The sequence below is a fragment of the Dama dama genome, chromosome 27 (genome assembly GCF_033118175.1).
Source record: "Dama dama isolate Ldn47 chromosome 27, ASM3311817v1, whole genome shotgun sequence".
Lineage (NCBI taxonomy): Eukaryota > Metazoa > Chordata > Mammalia > Artiodactyla > Cervidae > Dama > Dama dama.
The window spans coordinates 10,478,049-10,501,072 of record NC_083707.1 but is presented as its reverse complement, the minus strand read 5'-3'; the positions used below and the strand labels follow the sequence as shown (position 1 = coordinate 10,501,072).

At 36.7% G+C, this 23,024-nt stretch overlaps 1 protein-coding gene across 1 annotated transcript in view; it reads left to right on the top strand.

The window, feature by feature from the left end:
• CCDC102B (coiled-coil domain containing 102B) overlaps positions 1-23,024 on the top strand; it is a 279,289-nt gene that overhangs the window by 48,389 nt on the left and 207,876 nt on the right. Inside the window, exons 4-5 of the mRNA XM_061130691.1 lie at positions 743-963; positions 9,503-9,611. Coding sequence (XP_060986674.1) covers positions 743-963; positions 9,503-9,611 — 330 coding nt within the window. The remainder of the gene's footprint in view (positions 1-742; positions 964-9,502; positions 9,612-23,024) is intronic.

Sequence of the window (23,024 nt, the reverse complement as noted above, 5' to 3'; positions counted from 1 at the left end):
TATATTCACAGGAGTGGGATTGTAGAGTCATGTGGTAATTTGATAAATACTGGGCTTCCCTTCTGGCTCAGCTGGTAAAAGAATCCGTCTGCAATGCAGGAGACCTGGGTTCGATCCCTGGGTTGGGAAGATCCTCTGGAGAAGGGAAAAGCTACCCACTCCAGTATTCTGGCCTGGAGAATTCCATGGACTGTATAGTTCATGGGGTTGCAAAGAGATGGACTGGACTAAGCGACTTTCACTTTCACTTTCTTTCATTAACAACTCACAGAACATGCTTAAGGAAACTAGGAATTCATGTTATCTCCTTAAATAGTTTACACTATTTACTGTTTATATTATTACTCCTTTCTATTTAATTCTACCTCTAAAACAAAAAAAAATAAATTAGTATCTTGCTCTTCTATGAGTCCATCTAAAATGTTAAGCTTTTCTGTGATATGTAGGGTTTATGGTAGATATAATGTAGATTTCATTGTAAATGAAAACTTTTAAAACACTGTGGGGATACTTGTTTTATTAGAATAAGGTAGAACATTGAAAGGGAAAAAAAGCCTGAGAAATTATAAGTTAAACTTTGACCATATACTACTATTAGAGAATGATAAATAAATGAAAATAAAAATTTGATGTTGAATCATAACATTTTATTTCCATTCAAAAATGTTTGTTTCATGTTTTCTCTACATTGAATTTTAAAATTCAACACTAATCATTGTTTTGTATTTTTTTTTTCTTTCAGGAAGGAAGTTTGATTATTGACCCATTAAAATTAAGTGAGGAGATGAAACTCAGTCTAGACTGTCCTGATTTATTCAAGAATGGCGGTTCTGAAAATTGTACAGTGAGACCTGGATTAAGACTGCAGGCAATAAATCTGCCTCTGGAGAATGAAGTGCCTGAAATTTCAGCTTTGCAGGGGCATTTGGAAGATTTCCAAAAAGTCATATGGAAAGAAAGGGAGTAAGTGCTAATCACTGTCTTCCTTAATCAAGTCTGTCTTTCAAACTTCTTAAAATTGTTAAGTCTAGTAAGCTGACCATTTGGGAAAGTATTTTGCCTATGACTAAAATATTAATTACTAATATTTAAAAATGTGTTTGAATTTTATATTCATTTTTTGAATTTTGAAAAGTTATAAGATGTTAGTTTTTATCATTTTTTTTTATCATAGCCTTGTTCTCATCATCTCTGGTAGATTCACCTTTATTATATTTGAATTACTAATGTATATGGTTAAAGTAGCCTGTGTATTATCTAACTTTTACAGCACTCATGGATTTCAGTGAATCAATAAAATTGGATATGTTAATATTCATAATGGACAGTTCACAATTTTGTGAGGTATTGATTGCCAAAAAAAGATGCTTTCTTCATTTACCATTTGGGTTATAGAGGAAGGACACTAGACTTGAGATTAATATACCCTGACATTCATTTTGTTGTGACATACTCTGAACTCTGTGATAGTGAATTAACCAAGAGTGTGCTATTGTCAGCTTCATAAAAATATGGATAGTGATGCCTGTGTTCCAATGGTCTATTGTTTTATAACAGAATTTCCCAAATGATGATTATTACTGAGATAGCAATCACCAGGTATTCTGCTCATGAATCATGAGCGTGAATCTGTATCGACAGCTCATCTCTTGCTACAGGTGTCTTCAGCTGGGATGGCTCAAAGGACAGGGTGACTTTAGGTGTGTGGGGGTGTAGTAGATCATCTGAAGCCTCACTTACTCCCAGATCTGGCAGTTGATCTTTTTTTCTCATCTGGGTCTTAGTTGGAACATCTTCACGTGGCCTATTTGTGAGGCTGCTTGGCTTCCTCGTGGCATAACGGCTTGGCTGAAAGTGAACATCTGAAGGGCACAGAGAGAAATAGATGGTATTTTAATGACTTTGCTTCACAAGTCACATAGTACCACTTCTGCCCTCTGCACTGAAATCTTATGAGGATCAAACACGATGCCTGAGAAAGCAGCCTCAACATGAGTTTCTTGTTGTTGTTCCCTCTTGATTACCCTAGGAAATTATTAGCATTGTGTGGAGTATTCGATGGTACTTTAAAATGTGGCCCCTAGATCTGAAAATAATTTTCAATTCTCTTTTGTTATAAGATTCTTAATGGACAGAATAAAAAAATACTGGGAGTAATGTATGTTATGACTAAGTATGCATATAACTATATATTATATAATAGTTTTAATTCCCCTGGTTTAAATGGATTGAAACGGTGATAAGTATGCACACAGACCTCTCACAAATACTCTAAGCTCTATACCTGTCAATCCTTTTCTGTCAGCCACAAGCCTCTCGTGAGTCCCTCTGAAATTTATTCCTACCTCTAATTCCCTTTTTCTGATTCTTTGTCTGTACCTCACCATATGCAGATTGTGATAACACAAGTATCTGTGTAGGTAATAAATATTTATTAGTCTACTACAAAGTGTAAATTCCTAACAGAGGTGATCAACATTAGTAGCAAAAGAGAATAAGATTGAATTTTATGCCTGCACCCATGTGCCATGTTTAGTCACTCCATCATGTCTAACTCTCTGTGACCCCATGGACTGTAGCCCGCCAGGCTCCTCTGTTCATGGGGATTCTCCGGGCAAGAGTCCTGCACCCATGTTAACAATTAATTTACTCTGGAACTACAAGTCTCAGTCAAGTTCTAACCTCTGGGCTTCATCTCTTGAAGGATTTAACTTTTTAGTGGTTATAGACTTCTTTCCAACCCACTCACGTTACCTCACCAACATATCGTAACAGGAATAATGTGAAAATGCTGTTTCCGACATGTAAACTCCCCAAGGTGCCAGCTTGAGTGATACACCTTTGTGTCTTTACACTCTCACTATACACATGTACTCATGTATACAATTGTGTATGTTTGACTTCCTGGGATAAGTAATTCCCATAGTAAGTAAATCCTCCAGTTCTTAGCACCTTCTCTATATAAACTGAAGACAGGCTAGAGAATGAAGGTGGAAATGGGACTTTTGATTCCATTTTGCTTTCTTATTCTCCCCTTTAAGAAACAGTCCCATGAGTCCATGAATTAACATTAGCCAGCAATCCACAGGAGGAAATTGCAAAGTCTTTTTTTTTTCTTCTATACAAGAGAATGTTTCCCAAGGATATAGTATACGCTGTTACAATAAATCTGTCTAATTTTTGAAATTCCTCCTCCTGGAATCTCACTGAGTGGGTGGCTGGAGTTGAGAATATGGGAATGTATTTTTTTCTATGTTCCCACTTAGTGGGAAACTTCTCTTGACTAGAGTACAACAATTAAGCTAGAGAACTCAGGGACTCATTCCCAACACTGTCACTGACCAGAACCTCCTTATGGAAAACACTTAACTTTATCTGTTATTTGTACTCTGAGTATTGTTCAGTTTGATAAATAATCACTCAGTATCTGGAAGTTGCTTGTGTACTGAGAACTTGTATATTTATGATCTCTTTTAAAAAATGACTTCACAGGTAGAAAATTTGAGATGAGAGAGGGAAAACTGATCCTCACATAGAACAGGTGTACCTAAACATTTAGGAAGAGGAACTTTAGCAAATCACATTGTAAGTAAGAGAGACAATGAGATGAACTATTCTGATGCAGTGTTTTAGCATTTAGAATTAGTTCTAAAGTTAAACTGCAGATGGCACCTGCATCCCTTAGAAAAATGCTGGCTTTGTGTTGATTAATCTGAGTTTTAGTCTCCCTTTTAATTTAATTTAATTTATTTATTTAATTTTATTTTTTTAAATTTATTTATTTTTAATTGAAGGATAATTGCTTTACAGTATTGTGTTGGTTTCTACTAAACATCAACATGAATCAGCCATAGGTTTACCCATGTTTCTTGATTTGTTTTCAATAGAAGAAGAGTTTTGCTTTGCTTCATTAAGTGTTGTGTTTTTCCTTAATGAAATTAGATTTTAAATCTTGGTGAGATGGTATCCCAAGTTGAAAATGTTCCAATGATTTAGCATGAGATAGAAATATAGATCTATACACACACACACGGATGTGAATGTACATGTGTATTCCTCAGTTAACACAGTGAAAAATTTCATGCAAGTCTGGTAATGTGCATGTGTGCTGTCGTGTCCGACTGTTTGCGACCCCATGGAGTCTAGCCTGCCAAACTCCTCTGTGCATGAGACTTTCCAGGCAAGAAGACTGGAGTGGGTTGCCATTCCCTCCGCCAGGAGATCTTCCCGACCCAGCGATTAAACCTGCATCTCCTGTGTCTCCCGCATTGCAGGTGGATTCTTCACCTGCTGAGCCATCAGGGAAAGCCCATTTTATTGCGCCCTTTGACCACATCGCCTTGCTTTGCCCACCTCCCAGCTCCTGGCATCCACCACTCTATTCTCTGTTTCTTTTAATTTTTTTACAGAAGGATAATTGCTTTACAGAATTTTCTTGTTTTCTGTCAAACCTCAACATGAATCAGCCATGGTTATATATGTACATCTCTGTTTCTTTAAGTGCAACTTAAATTTAAGCCTTTGATCTATTTCAAGTTAATATTTGTATTTTTTTTTTTTTTTTTTTACTGTAAAGTATCTCTTTTGTATTTGGGCAGTCCTATACCTATGAGAGAGTCTGTCTCTCTGCATGGACTATAAAAACGCTAGTACGTTTCTCCCTCAGTTTCCTTTGCAGGTAGGCTGCAGACCCTTGACATAGCCGTCTGGATATTTTAGCAGACGGCATTACTCCAAAAGGAAGAGTGCACTGGAATTCAACCTGGTGAGGGGGGAAGACAGTGGATGTGGTCACATCTTGTTTTCAGAGCCGATCTGGTGACACCACCCCATGACTTGAGTTGGGGGTATTGAGGTTGTGCTGTGATGTCTGTGCCTAAAAGGTGGCTGCAGTGTGGTGCTGACAGGAAGATTTTCTGTGGCTTTATCTCTGGTGTTTCTGATTCTGCATGTTCCCCATTTGCTTTTCTGGCTCTCCCAGGGATGCCTTGTGCCATTAATATCCCTTTCTACTTAAATGAGCTGATTAGAGTGTACTGTTTGTCAATCACATAGTTGATATCAGGATAATGTAAGGCAACAGGCAGTTGGGGGCATCTAAGGACCACCTTTGTGACGTGAGGTGGTTTTTCTCCTGGCTGTGTGCCTCCACGCCTTGGCCTCTGATCCTCTTGGGCATCTCCGAGCTTAACAGTATTTTTTAAAGTCATCTCTTTTCTAATTAAATTACCTATATATAGCTTTGACTGTTTGTTGAAAGATGCTGAAAATGCTGAAAATGAAAGGTATTAAGAGATGTTACTGCTGAAAGATGTAGTTATAAATAGTGAAACACAAAGTGACAAATATGTTACTTATTAAAAGTATACTTGTATAATTTTTTATTATCCATCATGTAATATTAACTTTTAGACTAACAGAAAATGTATATCTAGATCTTATTACAAATTAATTATTTTTGCCTGGCAAAAAATTGGACGTTTATAGGTCTCTAAGAAAATACTGATTAGATACTTTACAATGCAATTTCACACAGGTTTCAAAAATGAATTAATATCTATTGCCAGATAGTAATGTTTCAAGGATTTTATTTCTGAAAAATATTTTGATTAATCTTATCTAGATGTTTAAAATTTATGCTCACTTATTGAGATCATCATGGGATAGTTAACAAAATATCAAAAGATTTCATGAAATCAAAAGATTTCATATATTCATGAATATATGAATCATATATTCATATCTGTTTATAAAACCATTTTGGTTCACATATTATTTTTAGATCATGAAATATATATTTTAGCAGTTTGATTTTTAAAAGTTTATATCATCATATTAAAATATTTTATTTTTTCTGAGCTTTGTCTTAGTAATTTTGTTGTTTTAAAGAATCTGTACATAAAAGATGCAATATCCTTTAAAGTAAATTAGGTTTACTTTTTTCTTTTTTGCCTTCTTGTAGTTCAAATAATATGATGATAGTTTAAATTCTTTGAAAATCTCTCTGAAATGTAGAATAAATGGATTAGGCCAGAAAATTAAAGATTTAAAGAATGCACTTTGTTGCATAAATTTAAGTATTCACAGCCCTTATGTCCTAATGCTTGAAACAAAGAGTCACAAATTTTTTTAATAAAGCTGTGCTAAAAAGAAATTCAAGTATCACATTGCTATTAAATACATTTTAATGAATTGTCTGTTCTCTCACTTTTCTGAGTAAATTGTACCATTTTACATAATAAAATGTATAATTTTATTTTACTAAATAACAGAAATAATCTATTATTCTATTTTTTACTAAATAATAAGTAGATAATAATAACTTTTAGTAAATATTAGTGTTTTTATTTAAGATGCATACCTAAAGAGAGAAATAATACAGTATTTTAAATGTGACTAATCTACCTTAAATAAAGAATACAAATGGTTATGTAATTCATTTTAATATGCTTTGCAAAATTCCATTATTTTTCTTTCATGAACTGGCTTTGATTACTTATTCTGAGTCTAGATATAATCTAAATATAGTTGTATCTTTAGACTATATCTATATTTTATATATCAAACTAGGATTAAAAGCTTGACATATCATTTGAAAGGTTCTTCTTGAATTTCTTATAAAATTCCTGAGAGAATAGTTACCCCAATAATTTTTATGATATTTTTGAGGATCAGCACATCTTCTACAGTAATTATGAATCATTTTAATGTGAATATGAGCTTCTTTTGCTAACATTATAATCTGATTTATTAAAGTGTAATGTTATAAGCTGACAATGATTTCTCAACACATGTAATTTTGAGTTTATAAATTTAGACTTTTCTCAAATTTTCAAGTATAATTTATATATTCTATTTATAAATAACAATAATTCTCAAAATTAATTTTGAGAAAATTTATCACTGTACACTTCATTACACAAATATAGTTGATTAATATCCCTTAATAAACTTATTTTATTAATTTAAGATTTTCCTTTTCCTTTTAAAAATTATCAATTACTGATAAAAACATTTTCTCCTCACGTAATTCTGATAAATTAAAATTGTAAATACAGTGATTCATAAACATTTCAATGAAATCATAAACAGTATAATTTTATTATATTTTCAACTTAAATTTCCAAGTTTAAGTCAATACTTCCAAATATTTAAATATGCCTTATCATCTAAAACTTCAAAAGCTAAATGCCAAACATATATGTTGATGTACAATTGACTTTATATATTCTTTCTATATTCAACACAAAATATTAGTATTTGGAAGCTTGTTCATTGTTTCTGTACTTGGTGCTATTCTTGAAATCCCAGACAGAGTTGCTAAGGCAAAAATCATAGTGTGGTAAGCAGCTGGGGTGTCATCCGCTGGCTAAGTCTGTTTATCTGTCAGAATTTTTGGAGTCCTTGTGGGACCTCAACTTCAATATTGAACATTTTTCTTTGTTCATTATAATATATTTTCTGTGTTAATAAGGGATTCCAAAATATAGTCCTATAAATGGTGCTGGTGTTTTTTTGTTTTTTTTTTTTTTTACAATTGAGTCTTTTGAGGTGAAGTAAAGCCATAACAAATTCTTTTACGTCCTCTCATTTTATGACTTGATTAATGCAAATATAATAATGAACAACTTTAGTTGTTTGGTCGCTTTTGCTTTTGCAACTCTAAGGACTGTAGCCCACCAGGCTCCTCTGTCCATGGAATTTCCCAGGTAAGAGTACTGGAGTGTGTTGCCATTTCCTTCTGCAGCAGATCTTCTTGACCCAAGGATTGAACCTGTGCCTCCTGCATTGGCAGACAGATTCTTTATCCCTGAGTCATCAGGGAGCACCCTCAGTGGGCTTCTTACCCATTGACTGAATTAAACTAATATGTTTATGGCCTAGCTTTATTTTAAATTATTTCCGTAGTATTGCTAGCTGGAAGATTCATATTTCTTGTAAATATGGAAATGACATTCCGTTGGTAATGTCAGGCACATTTTCTGTTTCCAAGTCACAGCAAGTGACAATTTTGCCATGTGTTCACCTTAAAATAACATGTATCATTATTTTTCTAGCTTCTTAAGTTTTACCACTGTTTTTTTTTTTTCCAGCCTCTGTCCACCATCTGATCCCCAAATTAAGTCTGTGTATTTTTCATTTTGTTATTGCAGCCACCCTCTGTAAGAATCATTTCCTTTATCAGCTCTCTTCAGCTGCATAAAAAGATAATTATAATTCAGTGGCTTGGGACAACATTGTATTTTGTTCAGGTGGATGCAAGGTCAGCTGACCTCCACTGGCCCAGATGGGCGTGGCTTCTTGTTAAGGTTGGACTCAGATCTGCTTCCTATGTTTATTTAGGGGACAGAAGTTCCCGGGGAAGCTCTTTCCACAGTGATGGCTGAGGCATAAGACAAGAAGCCTAACCACACAAATTCAGTTCAGATTTCTGCAGTCTGTCACTTTGGCTAATATCTCATTGTCAAAGCCTAGAATCGAGGGCTGGGGAAAGCAACTCTGTCCATAGAAGTAGAGGAGAGAGAATGAGTATTTGTAACAGTAATCTAGTGGCGCTAGTGGTCAAGAATCCACCTGCAGATGCAGGAGACATAAGAGATGCGGGTTTGATCCCTGGGTCGGGAAGATCCCCTAGAGGAGGGCACGGCAACCCACTCCAGTATTCTTGCCTGGAGAATCCCATGGACAGGGGAGCCTGGTGGGCTACAGTCCATAGGGTCTCAAAGAGTCGGACGCAACTGAAGCAATTTACCATGCACCCCATACAATCTACTACACGGATGAGGACTGGCCATTTGCAAAGGTTGACCTTTGTTAATTACAACTGGAAATAAACAATTATTTTCAGTGATTCACTGTAACAGACGTGGGCATGGGAAAAATAATCAGTGATGAGATACTAAAGGACCAGATTTTAATTCAAGTTTTGTCACTTATTCTACAAATAGAGAAATTAATTTCAATTATTTTAACTAATTTAAAGATCCCAGGGAAATTACTTTATTAAAACAGAATTGCAAAAAATACAGTATTTTTGTATCTCCAATAAATGATTGATTACTTAAATCATTAGGTGGGCTCCTTAGTATTCTTTGTCATATCAAAGAATTCTTCATATACAGTCACAGTATGAAGTTGGATTAAAACCATGTTAAACTTAGAAACATATATACCTCCTGTGTAAGGAAACAATATGAATAAGAAACATTGAAAGAAATGAATGAACAATGCAGGAGAAAGTAGGCAGAAAGTCAATTATTTGATACTGGCAAAGCCAAATTAAATATATTTAAACTACTGTAAAGCCAGTTGGCAGAAAAACAAATTAAACTGACTTTTATCCAATATTTGCTATTTTTAATAAGCTAAAAGAAAGTTTTCTGTCATGACAATGATCATATGCAAATATCAGAAATTAGGAAAATAGAAAATCTAAAATTGAATGCATTCCTAAAATTGTTTTTAAATTGTAAGACTATTTCGCTTTTGTTTCTCTGTTTAGAATGCGCTTATCTTTGGAAAAAGAGATAGAACGACTGGAGTCGGCTTTGTCTGTGTGGAAATGGAAGTATGAAGAACTGAAAGAATCAAAGGCAAAAAGTCTGAAACAGGTAGGGAGGTGAACGATATAAAGGGAGCATGAACGTATTTTCTCTGTTCCATGTGTAACCTGGTGGGCAGAAGGCTGAGCAGACAGAGAAAGGAGGTTGACAGATTGAATTCCTTCTGTAAGAGAGAGATTTCAACTCCTGTATCAATAGTGGAATCCGTGGAATCAAACTTGAGCCATAAGAAATCTTGTTCTACAAGATTTTAAATATATATAATATATTATATATATATTATATATTTATATAAATATATAAATGTTCTACAATATTTTAAAAATAACACACAGTTTAAATTATCAACCACATGACACAATTAACTATCCAGTTCTGGCACACATGAGGAGATAGACAGCTGAAGATGCCGTCTTATCCGAGCATCTATAATAAACAGCTTTATCTTACTCTTTTATAAAGCTGTCTGAAAATATTCATTTATCTTAAATGTATTTAGGTTCTTTTTATATTGGCATTATAGTTATTCAGAATTAGCCATTAGCCTTTATACAGTTCCTTTGTGCTTTCATCAGTAAAATGCTGTCATGAATGCTTTCCATGATTTATTAATATTCATTATTTAAATAATATTATGTGTATTCTGTGTGCTAAGACACTGTGCTAGGCAAGTGTGTGAGGCAGAATAATAAGGAGACCAAAGTAAAGCAAAATATTGAACAAAAGCACTGACAGGCTAAATGCTCTCAAATGAATTACAGTTTAGTTCATATGTGTGCTATATACATACATACACATATATGGTGGAGAAGACTCTTGAGAGTCCCTTGGACTGCAAGGACACCAAATCAGTCAATCCTAAAGTAAATCAACCCTGAATGCTGGTTGGAAAGACTGATGCTGAAACTGAAGCTCAATACTTTGGCCACCTGATGCAAAGAACTAACTCATTGGGAAAGACCCTGATGCTGGGAAGGATTGAAGGCAGGAGGAGAAGGGAAGGGGGCGACAGAGGATGAGATGGTTGGATGGCATCCTTGACTCAATGGGCATGAGTTTGAGCAAAGTCCAGGAGATAGTGAAGGACAGGGAAGCCTGGCATGCTGCAGTCCATGGGGTCGCAAAGAGTCAGACGCGACTGAGTGACTGAACAGCAACCAATACACATAAGATCTGTTGGTGTGCTGACAGCTATCTAAAGAAGCTGTGTATCAAAATATTATGTAACTATGCCTTAATCTAAAACACTCCTCCACCAGTTTCATCAGAAGCAATAGTTTCTGTTTATGAAATTCCATGTGAATGTTGCTGCAGGTTTTTTTCCAGCAAGTGATAAAGTGTGGAGTCATTGACCCAAGTCTGCCGAGATACAGTGAGGGAATATATGCACGAACCTCTGTTGCCCGCACATGCCTTCCTTATTATGGGTCATTTGCAGGCATCCTGATGTGCGTAGAGCATAGTTATCATCATTCACAGGTTTACAACTAGTCTGCTCCTTCAACCCAACGTCTCCTGCCTAAAAATTATTTTTTAAATAAAGATAATTTCAAACTGTGAGAACCACAGACAGTTTGGGAACATTTCTCAATGAGACGTAAATTTGAAAAAGTTAAGCTAGATAAAGTTTATTTCTGCCTTATGGATTCATGTTATACTGTCAGAGGGGTTTGTTTGCATCTTAAACCGTGGGTATGTATGTGATGTATGCGTGTATACAGACACATTTATGATGGATTCACCGTATTTATATTCACAGGTACCTAAGTGAACATGATGTCTCTGGGTGTGAACACTGAAAGTAAATTGATGTTCTATAGGAAAAATATCTCATAATGCAAAAACCATATTATGCTTAGGATGTATGTGTATTTGTCTTAGAATGAGTTCTAAATCTGAATGAGAAAATTAATGCTTAAGATAGAATGCATCTTTAATTGAAACCATGCATTTACAATCTCCTGCCACTAGTAGGCAGTGCAGACTTGATAACATCAATTTAGCTTTTCCAAAGCAACTGTTTTTGAAAAAGCTCATGGTTTTGAGTTGGTTTACAAAATGATAATTATATTTTAAAACATTTAGTGATTTCTATTCAAAGATGATATTTGAGGGTTTCAAATTGGAAAATGTATACTTTAAATTGCTTAACACAGCTTTGTCGATGAGAAAAAATAAAACCAACGTAGCATCTCACAGTGTAAATAGGGTCTATATTTTTATGCCCATGCAGGAATATATATTAAAACATATGTGATCCTTTTACTAGATAAAATGACAGAATGTTTGGAACAGAGGAAGCTTCAAAATTGTTGAGGAAAATTTGTTTAAATATTTGAACTTTTGAATGCATCTTTCAGTTAAATGAACTAAAAATCTGAAAAATGAAGAAAACTGGCAATGAATGAAAAAAAGAGTTTTTATTGCAGGGGATGAAAAGTTAACAGAGATTTAAAAAAATATCGTTTGAATTATTTACAGGGAATTAGTTTTCTAAAATATGTTTGTTTATTTATTTGGCTGTAGCAGGCCTTAGTTGTGACATGTGGGAGCTAGTTCCCTGATCAGAGATGGAACCTACACCTCCTGCATTGGGAGCACAGTATTAACCACTGGACCACTGGAGAAATCCCTACATGGGATTTTTTTTTTTTTTAATATTTCTTTCCACTTCCTAAAAGGGAATTTGTGATATTCAGAGACTTTGGAAGTCATGTGGTATATACATATCATTTACTTTTATAAAACATACTTAGTCACATGTAATTTTTATATATTCTTTGTTTAATTGTTTTGTGATAGATTGTCAGAGACAGGAATCTTACAGTACATTTAGAAAGGTCATTGTACGGTAGTTATAAGTGTGAAATATTTAAAATTCAAATAAGTTGGTTGACAGTCAGAAAAAGTTAGCATGATACATCCTCTGGAACTTCATGTAAATTCTCCTTTCCTGCTCTACTTCTCAACAATTCTGATAAATTACCCTTCCTTTCACTGTAGCTTTTCATCTATAAAAGTTTTTGAATATTGCATAATTCTTTTTAAATGCCTGAAACTTACAAACAAATACATGCCTGGCTAAAAACTGCTGATGGAAAGATTAGCAATTTTTAGAGTTGGAAACAGATGTGCTTAATAGACCGGGTTTTTTAAAAATGTATTTTAAAGTGTGGTGTGTTTTAGAGGGAAATCATTCTTAAATCACTGACATTTAGAGAAAAGTAAATATGAGAATTTAATTGTAAAATCTAATAGGTATTTAAAATGCAACTAAGACAGTGAGCAGCAGTAGAGATGGTTATATTCGAAATGCTGTTCCCATGCTGAATTTAATACTTAGCTTCCCTCTGTGAGTCTGTGAATATTGATTTGAAATTAGATTATGAATTCCAAGAGTGCTGTAATGACCATTTTTATGAAACTCATGATATAGAGAATCAAATATTCAGGTAAGTATTACCAATTACAAATAAGTATGATACATTGCTTTAACAATAAATGACTCACTCTTTACATAATTGAAGATTTTTTTTACCATATGTAGAGAAATAAAATTGGCCTTAAGCTAAAATATGAAATTGTATCTTTTTAATCTGTCTTTGAAAGTTTTATTCTTTTACCTGGTTTTTTTTTAGGGACTTTATTTAGAAATCTTCTATCTTGAGATAATAGCAATGTTCCTAGTAGCTTATTATTTACAGTGTTCTTTTATAAATATTTGTATTAAATACTTGTAGTGTTAGTCGGTCAGTCGTGTTCGACTCTGTGATCTCATGGACGGTAGCCCTCCAGGCTCCTCTGTCCATGGAATTTTCCAGGCAAGAGGACTGGAGTGGGTTGCCATTTCCTTCTCCAGGGGGTCTTCCCGACTCAGGAGTAGAACTCCAGTCTCTCGAGTCTGCTGCATTGGCGGGCAGGTTCTTGAACACTGTAGCACCGGGGAGAGTAGGTGAAATCCTAGACTAGTTTTTTTTATTACCTGAGAGGCTACTGCCCTACATTGCTGAAGATTTTAGATTTTTCCAGGGCACTGAAGTGAACCGTCACATCTATCATTTTATGCATCATGAAAATCTGTTCAGCTTGTTCTTTGCAAGACATAAATTAGCTTATCAGGAGAAAGAGTGAGACTGATAAAATACCATATTAGAATTCTATAAATGTATATGAGCAATGAAGCCTATGGGACACCACTTTGCTCATACAAGTGCCTTCAAGACCTTTAAAACAAACATAGTTAAGAATAATGTAAGCACTAAATTACATAAGTCAGAATTAATTGAACTACTAGTGGATAATTTATAGACATCGTCAAGGTAACCCTCAGAACACTGAGATGACTGACTTAACTCTGAGGCTATTATAAGTATTATGAAAGAAAATTAGGCTACTCAGAACCTACTTTACTTGTACTAATAGAAACATAAAATGGTAAAGAAAAATGTTAGGTTGAAATCAGATGTTTTAGCATCTGATTAAGTTAACCAATACTATTTTAAATTTTTAAATATATTACAAAGATTTGTAATATATTTAAAAGTCAACTGATATTTAATTAATCTACACAAACGAATACTTTGAAAATGATGATTAAAGTAGGTTGAAAAGATAAAAGATAAGGTCTCTAAGGGAGTTACACAGTGGCCATTGCCCCACACAGTGGGGAATAGTCTATCTGTGAACATTTTTATTCTCCATTCCAGCTGATGGGACACTTTCCAGCGATGCATGCCTCATAAATCCAAAAATTCTGGTTTTATCTTTTCCCAGAAGAAATCCCTATACAGGGATAGTTAAGACCATTAGTTAAGACCATTCTGGAGATAAGGAGCCTGCTTTTAGTAAACAGCATGAGCTTTTTTTTTTTTTTTTTTACCAGCAAGGCAGTTTTCATGTTGAAAAGCAGATTGAATCAAGGCATTCTGCTCATGTCAGCTCTGCTGTGTATATACTGACACCAAAGGTATTGATTGTATACACTTGAGTGAAGGAAGCAGCTATAAAACAGGAATGCGTAGTACACCATTTAAAAAACTGTGATATAAAAAAATATGAAAAATTTGTGTCCATTGTTTTCATCTACATTATCATTTTGTAACTCTGTAAACATCTCTTTTTCTTCAAATATACACTTTGAAGACAGAGATTGGAGTTAGGAATTCGTGATATTTTGGGGGTAGAAGGTGGCATGTTTTTTGGTGGGGGGAGTTCCAAGTGTTTCTAATGATTTTGTTTAGCTTTATGAAAGTATAATTGATCTGCAAAAAATTGCACACAATGTATCCATTTTGATGAGTTTAGACAGACATTCATGTTACCATTATTACGACATAGCACTAAACTTGTCTATCACTTCCAACATTTCTCTTGTGTTCTTGTGTGTGCGTGCTTGTTTTGTCGTAAGAACACTTCACATGAGATCTATCCTTTTAACACATTGGGTTGACCTAAAGGTGTGCTCAGATTTAAACCTGAACATTTTAAAGGGTGCAATGCCATATTGTTGGGCTTCCCAGGTGACGGAGTGGTAAAGAATCCACCTGCCAAGTGGGAGATGTGGGTTCAATCCCTGGGTCACAGAGATCCCCTGGAGAAGGAAATGGCAACCCACTCCAGTATTCTTGCCTGGAGAATCCCATGGACAGAGGAGCCTGCTGGGCTACAGTCCAAAAGAGTTGGGCGTGACTTAGCAACTAAACAACCACCTCAATATTTTATTGTTAACTACAAGTACTATGCTGTACTGCAGACCTCTCAAACTTACTCTTCTTGCTCAACAGAAACTTTCTATTCATTTAAACACAATTCCTCATTTTGCCCTCCCCTGCTCCTAGCCCCTGGTAACCATTCTATTCTATATTTCTGTACTTCGGGCTGTTTTAGATATACCTCATATGAGCATCATGCCGCATCTGTCTTTCTGTTGTTGACTTATTTCACTTAGCATAATTTCCTCTAGGTTCATCCATGTTGCAAATGGCAGGATTTCCCTACCTGTAAGGCAGAATGAGATTCCATTGTATGTATATACCTCATTGTCTTTATTCATTCATTGTCGTGGACTTTTGGCTTGTTTCCTTGTCTTGGCTGTTGTGAATAACGCAGCAGTAAACAGGAGGATGGCCTTCCCCTGTGGCTCAGCAGTAAAGCATCCGCCTGCAATGCGGGAGCTGCAAGTTCAATCCCGGGGTCAGGAAGATACCCTGGAGGAGAGCAGGGCAACCCACTCCAGTATTCTTAGACAGAGGAACCTGGTGGGCTACAGCCCCTGGGGCCGCAAATAGACACAAGTGAAGTGACAGCATGCATGCATGCACCCAAACACGTGCATGCAGATTTCTCTTAGAGACCCTAATTTCAATTATTTTGGTTATGTACCCAGAAGTGGGATTGCTGGATCACATGGTACTGATATTTTTAATTTTTGAAGGAACCCCTGAACTGTTCTCCATAGTGGAGATTTCCCATATACCTCCTGTCCGTACCCATACAAGCCTTTCCAATGGTCAGTATCACTCAACAGAATGATACACGTTTTACCAAGGATGAAGGTACATTGACACATAATCACCCAGAGTCTACCATTTACCCTAGGGTTCAGTCTCAGTGTGAATGTACCTTAGGATATGTTCTGTGGGTTGTGACCTGATATATATCCACCATGATGCTATCAAATGTAGTGTTTTTACCGTCTTAGAAATCCTCTGCTCCATGCATTCATCCTTCCTTGCCCCACCCCTTCCAACACCTGGTAACCACTGATATTTTATTGTCTCCATAGATTTGCCTTTTCAGAATGTCATAGAGTTGGAATCACACAGTATGTAACCTTTTTAGATTGACTTCTTTCATTTAATGATATACTTTCCTCCATGTCTTCCTTCTCATGGATTAATAGCTCCTTTCTTTTACTGCTAAATAATATTCCATTGAAAGGATGTACCAAAGTTTATCAATCACCTGCTGAGGGATATCTTGGTTGCTTCCAAGTTTTAGCAATTATGGACAAGGCTGGTGTGGACTTCTATGTCCAGGGTTTTATGTGGTTTTCAATCTCTTTTCCCTGATAGCTCAGCCAGTGCAGGAGACCCCCGCTTTGATTCCTGGGTTGGGAAGATCCCCTGGAGAAGGGAAAGGCTACCCACTCCAGTGTTCTGGCCTGGAGAATTCCATGGCTTGTATTAATAGATCTGCCTGTGGTGCAGGAGACCCACGTTTGATCCCTGGGTTGGGAAAAGCCCCAGGAGTAGGAATGGCAGCCCACTCCAGTATTCTTGCCTGGAGAATCCCAGGGACAGAGGACCCTGATAGGGTTGCAAGAGTCGGACGTGACTTAGTGACTAAACCACCACCTCCACAGTCCCTTTTCAGTTTTCACACATTTGTTTTTAATTGGAGAATAATCACAATGTTGTGTTGATTTCTGCCGTACAACACACATGCATCAGCCATAAGTATACATGTATCCCCTCTCTCTGGAACGTCCCTCCCACCCCACTCCCCTCATCTCACCCCTCAAGGTCATTACAGAGTGTGAGGCTGAGCTTCCTGTGTTGTACAACAACTTCCCACTAGCCAAGGTCACTTCTGTCACGTCCGACTCCCTGCAACCCTGTGGACTGCAGCCTGCCAGGCTCCTCTGCCCATGGGGATTGTCCAGGCAAGAATACTGGAGTGGGTTGCCATGTCCTCCTCCATGGTATCTTCCCTACCAAGGACTGAACCTGAGTCTCTTATGTCTATTGCACTGGCACGCAGGTTCTTTACCACTAGTGCTACCTGGGAAGCTATCTATTTGACACATGATAATGTATATGTTTCAATGCTGTTCTCTCAGTTGGTACCCCCTCTCCTTCCCCCACTGTGTCCCCTAATTATTACCCCCTGCTGAAATGGGTTCCTGTCTTAGATTATTTTCTAGGTCACTGATCACCTTCTAGACTGCAGCATCTGAATGAGGCATCCTCAGGGTTGTGTCCAGGATAGCAGCTCCAAGTATGGCAAGTTATGTGGGAGGCCCTGAGCGTAGCTGCTCAGATGAGAGGGAGCTCTGGACGTGGTGGAGACTCAGAGCATCACGCCCTCCTCTGCTGGGCTCTGGTGCATCCTAATTAGTACCAGTAGTTTTCAAGAGAGTGGAGAAATCATAAGGACAGAAGGCTCCTTTAGCTGGTATTTTTACAGAGATCATATGGGAGAACTGAGAAGGCACAGATGACATACCAGAACAAAGAGGATTCTTTGAAATGCACTTTAGAATGTGTAATTGTCACTTGAGGCAATTTTCTTTTGTAATATAGTTCTGAGGTTGCGATCAAAGCCAATGGAATATATAATTCTGTATTCGCGTTAACATCATCTAGTATACACAAAAGGAGGTGCTGATGAAATCTCACGAGAGTTCTCACATGGATAGTCTGGATATTATAAAAAGAATAGTAAATAATCTTTTTCTTCAGTTGTACCAAGTTAGCAAAATGCATTAGATTCAACTGAAAATAATTTTTTAAAATATGTATGTCCAAAAAGAAAATAAAATATGTATGCCCAGGTATCTCTTGAAAGATTTTGATTTAATTGGTTAGGAGTGCTGACTATATATCTGTGTTTTTAGAAGCTCATTATCCTGGTGTGCATCTTAAATTGATATCTGCTGCTCTAAAACATGACTTGGAGAGGAGGGTGGGAAGTGTGGAAATCCCCAAAACCCATTGTGATAATTTTACATTAAAGCTCAACTTGGCTTGGCCACCACCACGTGCCCATGTATCTGGTCAAACATTCTGAGTGTGTCCATGAGGGTGTTTTGAGATGAAAGTAGCATTGGAATGAGTAGACTCAGTAAAGCACATTGCCCTTCCTGATGTGGGTGGTCCTCATCTAATAAGCTGAAGGCCTGAATAAACAAAAAGTTTGACCTACATGCAAGTAACAGGGAATTCCTTTTACCTTTGTCTTTAACCTAGAATACCAGTTCTCTAGTTTTGGACTAAAATGGAAACCAGTTTTCATGGAGGATCTCGAGCCTATTGGGCTTAGATTGGAGCTCCACCATGAGCCTTTCTGGTTCTCAGGCCTTTTAACTTGGACTGGAGCTTTTACCTCTGGGACTCCTTGGTCTCCAGCTTGCTGACTGTACATACTGGGGATTGTCAGCCTCCATAATCAAGTGAGCCAATTCCCTATGATGAACATTTTTATGAAAAATAAAAATAAATGAAATTCTATGTATGTATCAGTTCAGTTCATTTGCTCAGTAATGTCTGACTTTTTATGACCTCTGAAGACTGTAGCATGTCTGTCTTCCCTGTCCTTCACTATCTCCCAGAGTTTGCTCAAACTCATGTTCATTGAGTCATTGATGCCATCCAACCATCTCATCATCTGTTGCTTATTTCTCCTCCTGCCCTCAATCTTTCCCAGCATCAGGGTCTTTTCCAGTGAGTTGGATCTTTGCATCAGGTGGCCAAAGGATTGGAGCTTCAGCTTCAGCATCAGTCCTTCCAAAGAATGTTCAGGGTTGATTTCCTTTAGGATGGACTGGTTTGATCTTGCTGTTCAAGGGACTGTCAAGAGTCTTCTCCAACACCATAGTTTGAAAGCATCAATTCTTCAGTGCTCAGCCTTTTTTATGGTCCAACTCTAAAATCTGTACATGACTACCAGAAAAATCATAGCTTTGACTATATGGACATATATATAGGCTTCCCAGGTAGCTCAGCTGGTAAAGAATCTGCTTGCAAGGCAGGAGACCCTGGCTTGATCCATGGGTTGGGAAGTTCCCCTGGAGAAGGGATAGGTTACCCACTCCAGTATTCTTGGGCTTCCCTGGTGGCTTAGATGGCAGAATCCGCCTGCAATGCGGGAGACCTGGGTTCAACCCTGGGTCACAAATATCCCCTGGAGAGGGAAATGGCAACCCACTCCAGTGTTCTTGCCTGGAGAATCCCCATAGACAGAAGAGCCTGCCAGGGGTCCATGGGGTTGCAAAGAGTCGGACACGACTGAGTGACTAAGCGTGTGTGTGCTCATGCACACACATACACATATCTTGGTCTGTTTCTCTAAAGAACCTTAATACATCAACTTTACCAAAAAAGCTATAACCTGACCATATCTTCTCTCTGAAAGTCCTAGTTTCTTTCTGCTCAATGATTTTTTTTCTCTTTTCCAGTTGTATTAATATAACTGGCATTGAAAGAGCTACATGTACTCCTAGTTAGTGACATCAATAATAAAAAGAAATAAATACTTTATATAGTTTATGACATCTTACTTCTGGCCTATTTTCCATTGTTCTGACTTTTTTTCACTATATAGGTAATTTTCGCTGATTCTAGATAATGCATTGTTTATGTAAAAGCCACAAAGTCCCAAAGAAGAAAACTGATTTTGTCAGCTCTTTCATCGTGGGAAAGACTTATACAAATCAGGTTCAAATCTCCAATGAATTTGAAATGCCATATGTTAGGGGAAAGGAAGAACATATTAACAAGTTTCAAGTCACCAAATTAGTGAAAAATCATGTAAAATGGAATGTTTCCAAGAGTAGCATAATTACATTACAAACAGCATCATATGCAAAAGTTCAAGTGCCATTTTAATATTGACAGAGAGAGTTTAAGTATGAAATCTTTGAATTGATTTTGAATCACATTCACAATGATAAATTATCTACAAAGAAAAATGGATGAGGAGGCCTCTTGATTCTTCCTAAAATAGGGATGCCAAGGAGACAAATTAAGAGGTGAAAACTTGTATTGTGTTTCAGATTGTTTGATTAAGAATGCTTCTAACAGACACTCTTTGTGACTTAAATGAGAAGATTTAATTGCTGTAATTCTTTTGATTAAATTAATCTTTCCTTTTTACCTATTTTAATAGGTTTATTTATATACAATTCAGGCTTACCAGGTGGCTCAGTGGTAAAGAATCCAGCTGCCAGTGCAGGAGATGTGGGTTCAATACCTGGGTTGGGAAGATCCTCTGGAGAAGGAAATGGCAACCCACTCCAGTATTCTTGTCTGGAGAATCCCATGGACAGAGGAGCCTGGCAGGCTGAAGCCCACTGGGAGTCAGATACAGCTTAACAACTAAGCAACAACAACAGATATAATTCACATACCATGCAATTCATTGTAAAGAGCATAATACAGTGGTTTTTAATATATTCACAGACTTGTGCATCTGTCACCATAATCATCATCGGTTGAGAAGGAAACCCTAGATCCCTTAGCATGCATGCATGCTTAGAGTTGTCTGACCCTTTGTGACCCCATAGACTGTAGCCCACAAGGCTCCTCTGTCCATGGGATTCTCCAGGCAAGAATACTGGAGTGGGTTGCCATTTCCTCCTCCAGGGGATCTTCCCAACCCAGGGATAAAACCCATGTCTTCTGTGTTGGCAGCCAGATTCTTTACCATCTATGCCACCAAGGAAGCGGATCTTTCAGCAGTCACTTCTTAGTTCCCTGAAATCCCCTCAGCTTTAGGTCATCACTGATCTAATGTAATACTGTAGGTTTACCCATGCTGGACATCTCATAGCAATGCAACTTTAAATGGCTTCTTTCAGCTTATGTAGATTTTTAAATTGAGTTTCTACAATCTGCCTTCCTACCAGTTACTCCTATGACAACTCAATAATGAACATAAACATGCTGATTTTTTTAATGGAAACCTCATTTACAAAAAAAATCAGGAGGCATAATCTTCTGTTTCCCATGCATGCTTAGTTGCTCAGTCGTGTCCAACTCTTTGTGATCCCATGGGCCATAATCTGCCAGGCTCCTCTGGCCACGGGATTCTCCAGGCAAGAATACTGGAGTGGGTTGCCATTTCCTACTCCATCTGTTTCCCATAAGAAAATATATTAACATTTAGCTATTTTGTGCATGTCTGAAGCAAGAGGTTAACAGTTTAAAATGATATGATTTTTCTAAATGAAAGCTTTGATTTTGACAGGTGTTCGGGTGCATATACTTAATTGCTCAGTCGTGTCCGACTCTTTGGGACCCCATGGACTGTAGCCCGCCAGGTTCCTCTGTCCATGGGGATTCTCCAGGCAAGAATATTGGAGTGGGTTGCTATGCCCTCCTCCAGGGGATCTTTCAGACCCAGGGATTCAACCCAGATCTCCCACATTGCAGGTGGATTATTTACCCTCTGAGCCACTAGGGAACCCCAAGATTACTGGAGTGGGTAGCCTATCCCTTCTCCAGGGGATCTTCCCCACCCAGGAATTGAATTGGGATCTCCTGAATTGCAGGAGAATTCTTTACCAGGGTAAAGAATTGAGCTACCAGGTAAAGCTAAAGGTAAAGAACTGAGTTACCAGGGTTTGATACATAGGTCATCAAGATGTATAGGTCATCAAGAGACCGAGACTAAACCGGAAAACAAAGAAAACATTTCAGTTTCTAAAACTTTGCAGAAAAAAAAGATATTCTTTCATTATTACCAAAGTTGGTACTGATTTCTTATTTGGTGAAGTTAAATCACAACTTTAGCCCTAATAAAATGTATTCAAACATGAGTATTTGATTTTTCCTAGTCTTACACTATGGTAATTATGTGCAGCTTCAGGCAATATTTAATTAAGAATTAAACGATGCTAATCCTTAAAAATCCTGTTTTCTAAAATTAAAAATCTAAAACACGCTTTTGCCTCCCTAAAAACTTTAATGTTCTGTAGTTTCACGTTCTATATACAAAAACAGAACCCAGTTCTATATACAAAAGAACCCCAGTGAACCCCATACACTAATAATTATTGTCTCATGGCCACACTTTTTTTACCTCTATGATCTTCATCCCCATTCCCAACTGTATTATTCCATCTGGAAGCATTTTCATTTATATCTCAAAACATAAGGCCTCTTTTCTTATTAAACACAGCAATATCATTTTCAAACCTAAGAAATTAACATTACTTTGCTAATATCAAATACTCAGTGTTCAAATGTCCAGTTTTTAAATAAGCATCAATTTTATTTTCACAGATGACTCATTTGAATAAAAACTCAAATGAAGCTCAGACATTTTAATTGGATATATCTTTGTGTGTTTTAATACATAGGTTTTTCTTTATAGTTCTTTATCCTTTTTTCTGTCTTATAATTTACTTAAAAAGCCAAGTCATTTATCTTACAAAGTTTTATTTTGGATTTTAGAGGTTGCATCCTGTGGTGCTGTTTAATATGTTTCTCTGCCCGCTGTATTTCTCGTAAAAGGTTGGTGGGACCAAGAAGTTTAATGTAAGTAATTGTTTCAGGCAGTTCTCTTAGGCAGTGTGTTCTTCCCTAAGAAGCCCGTGGTTTTCAGATGTCCCCGTAGTGCTAACAAACTGATGTGTGATCAACTTTCTCAGGGTTCATATTTAAAAAAGTATAAATAAAACTGATGATAATTCTTATTTCATTTCTATCAATAAGTAATTTCATCCATGGATACACAAAC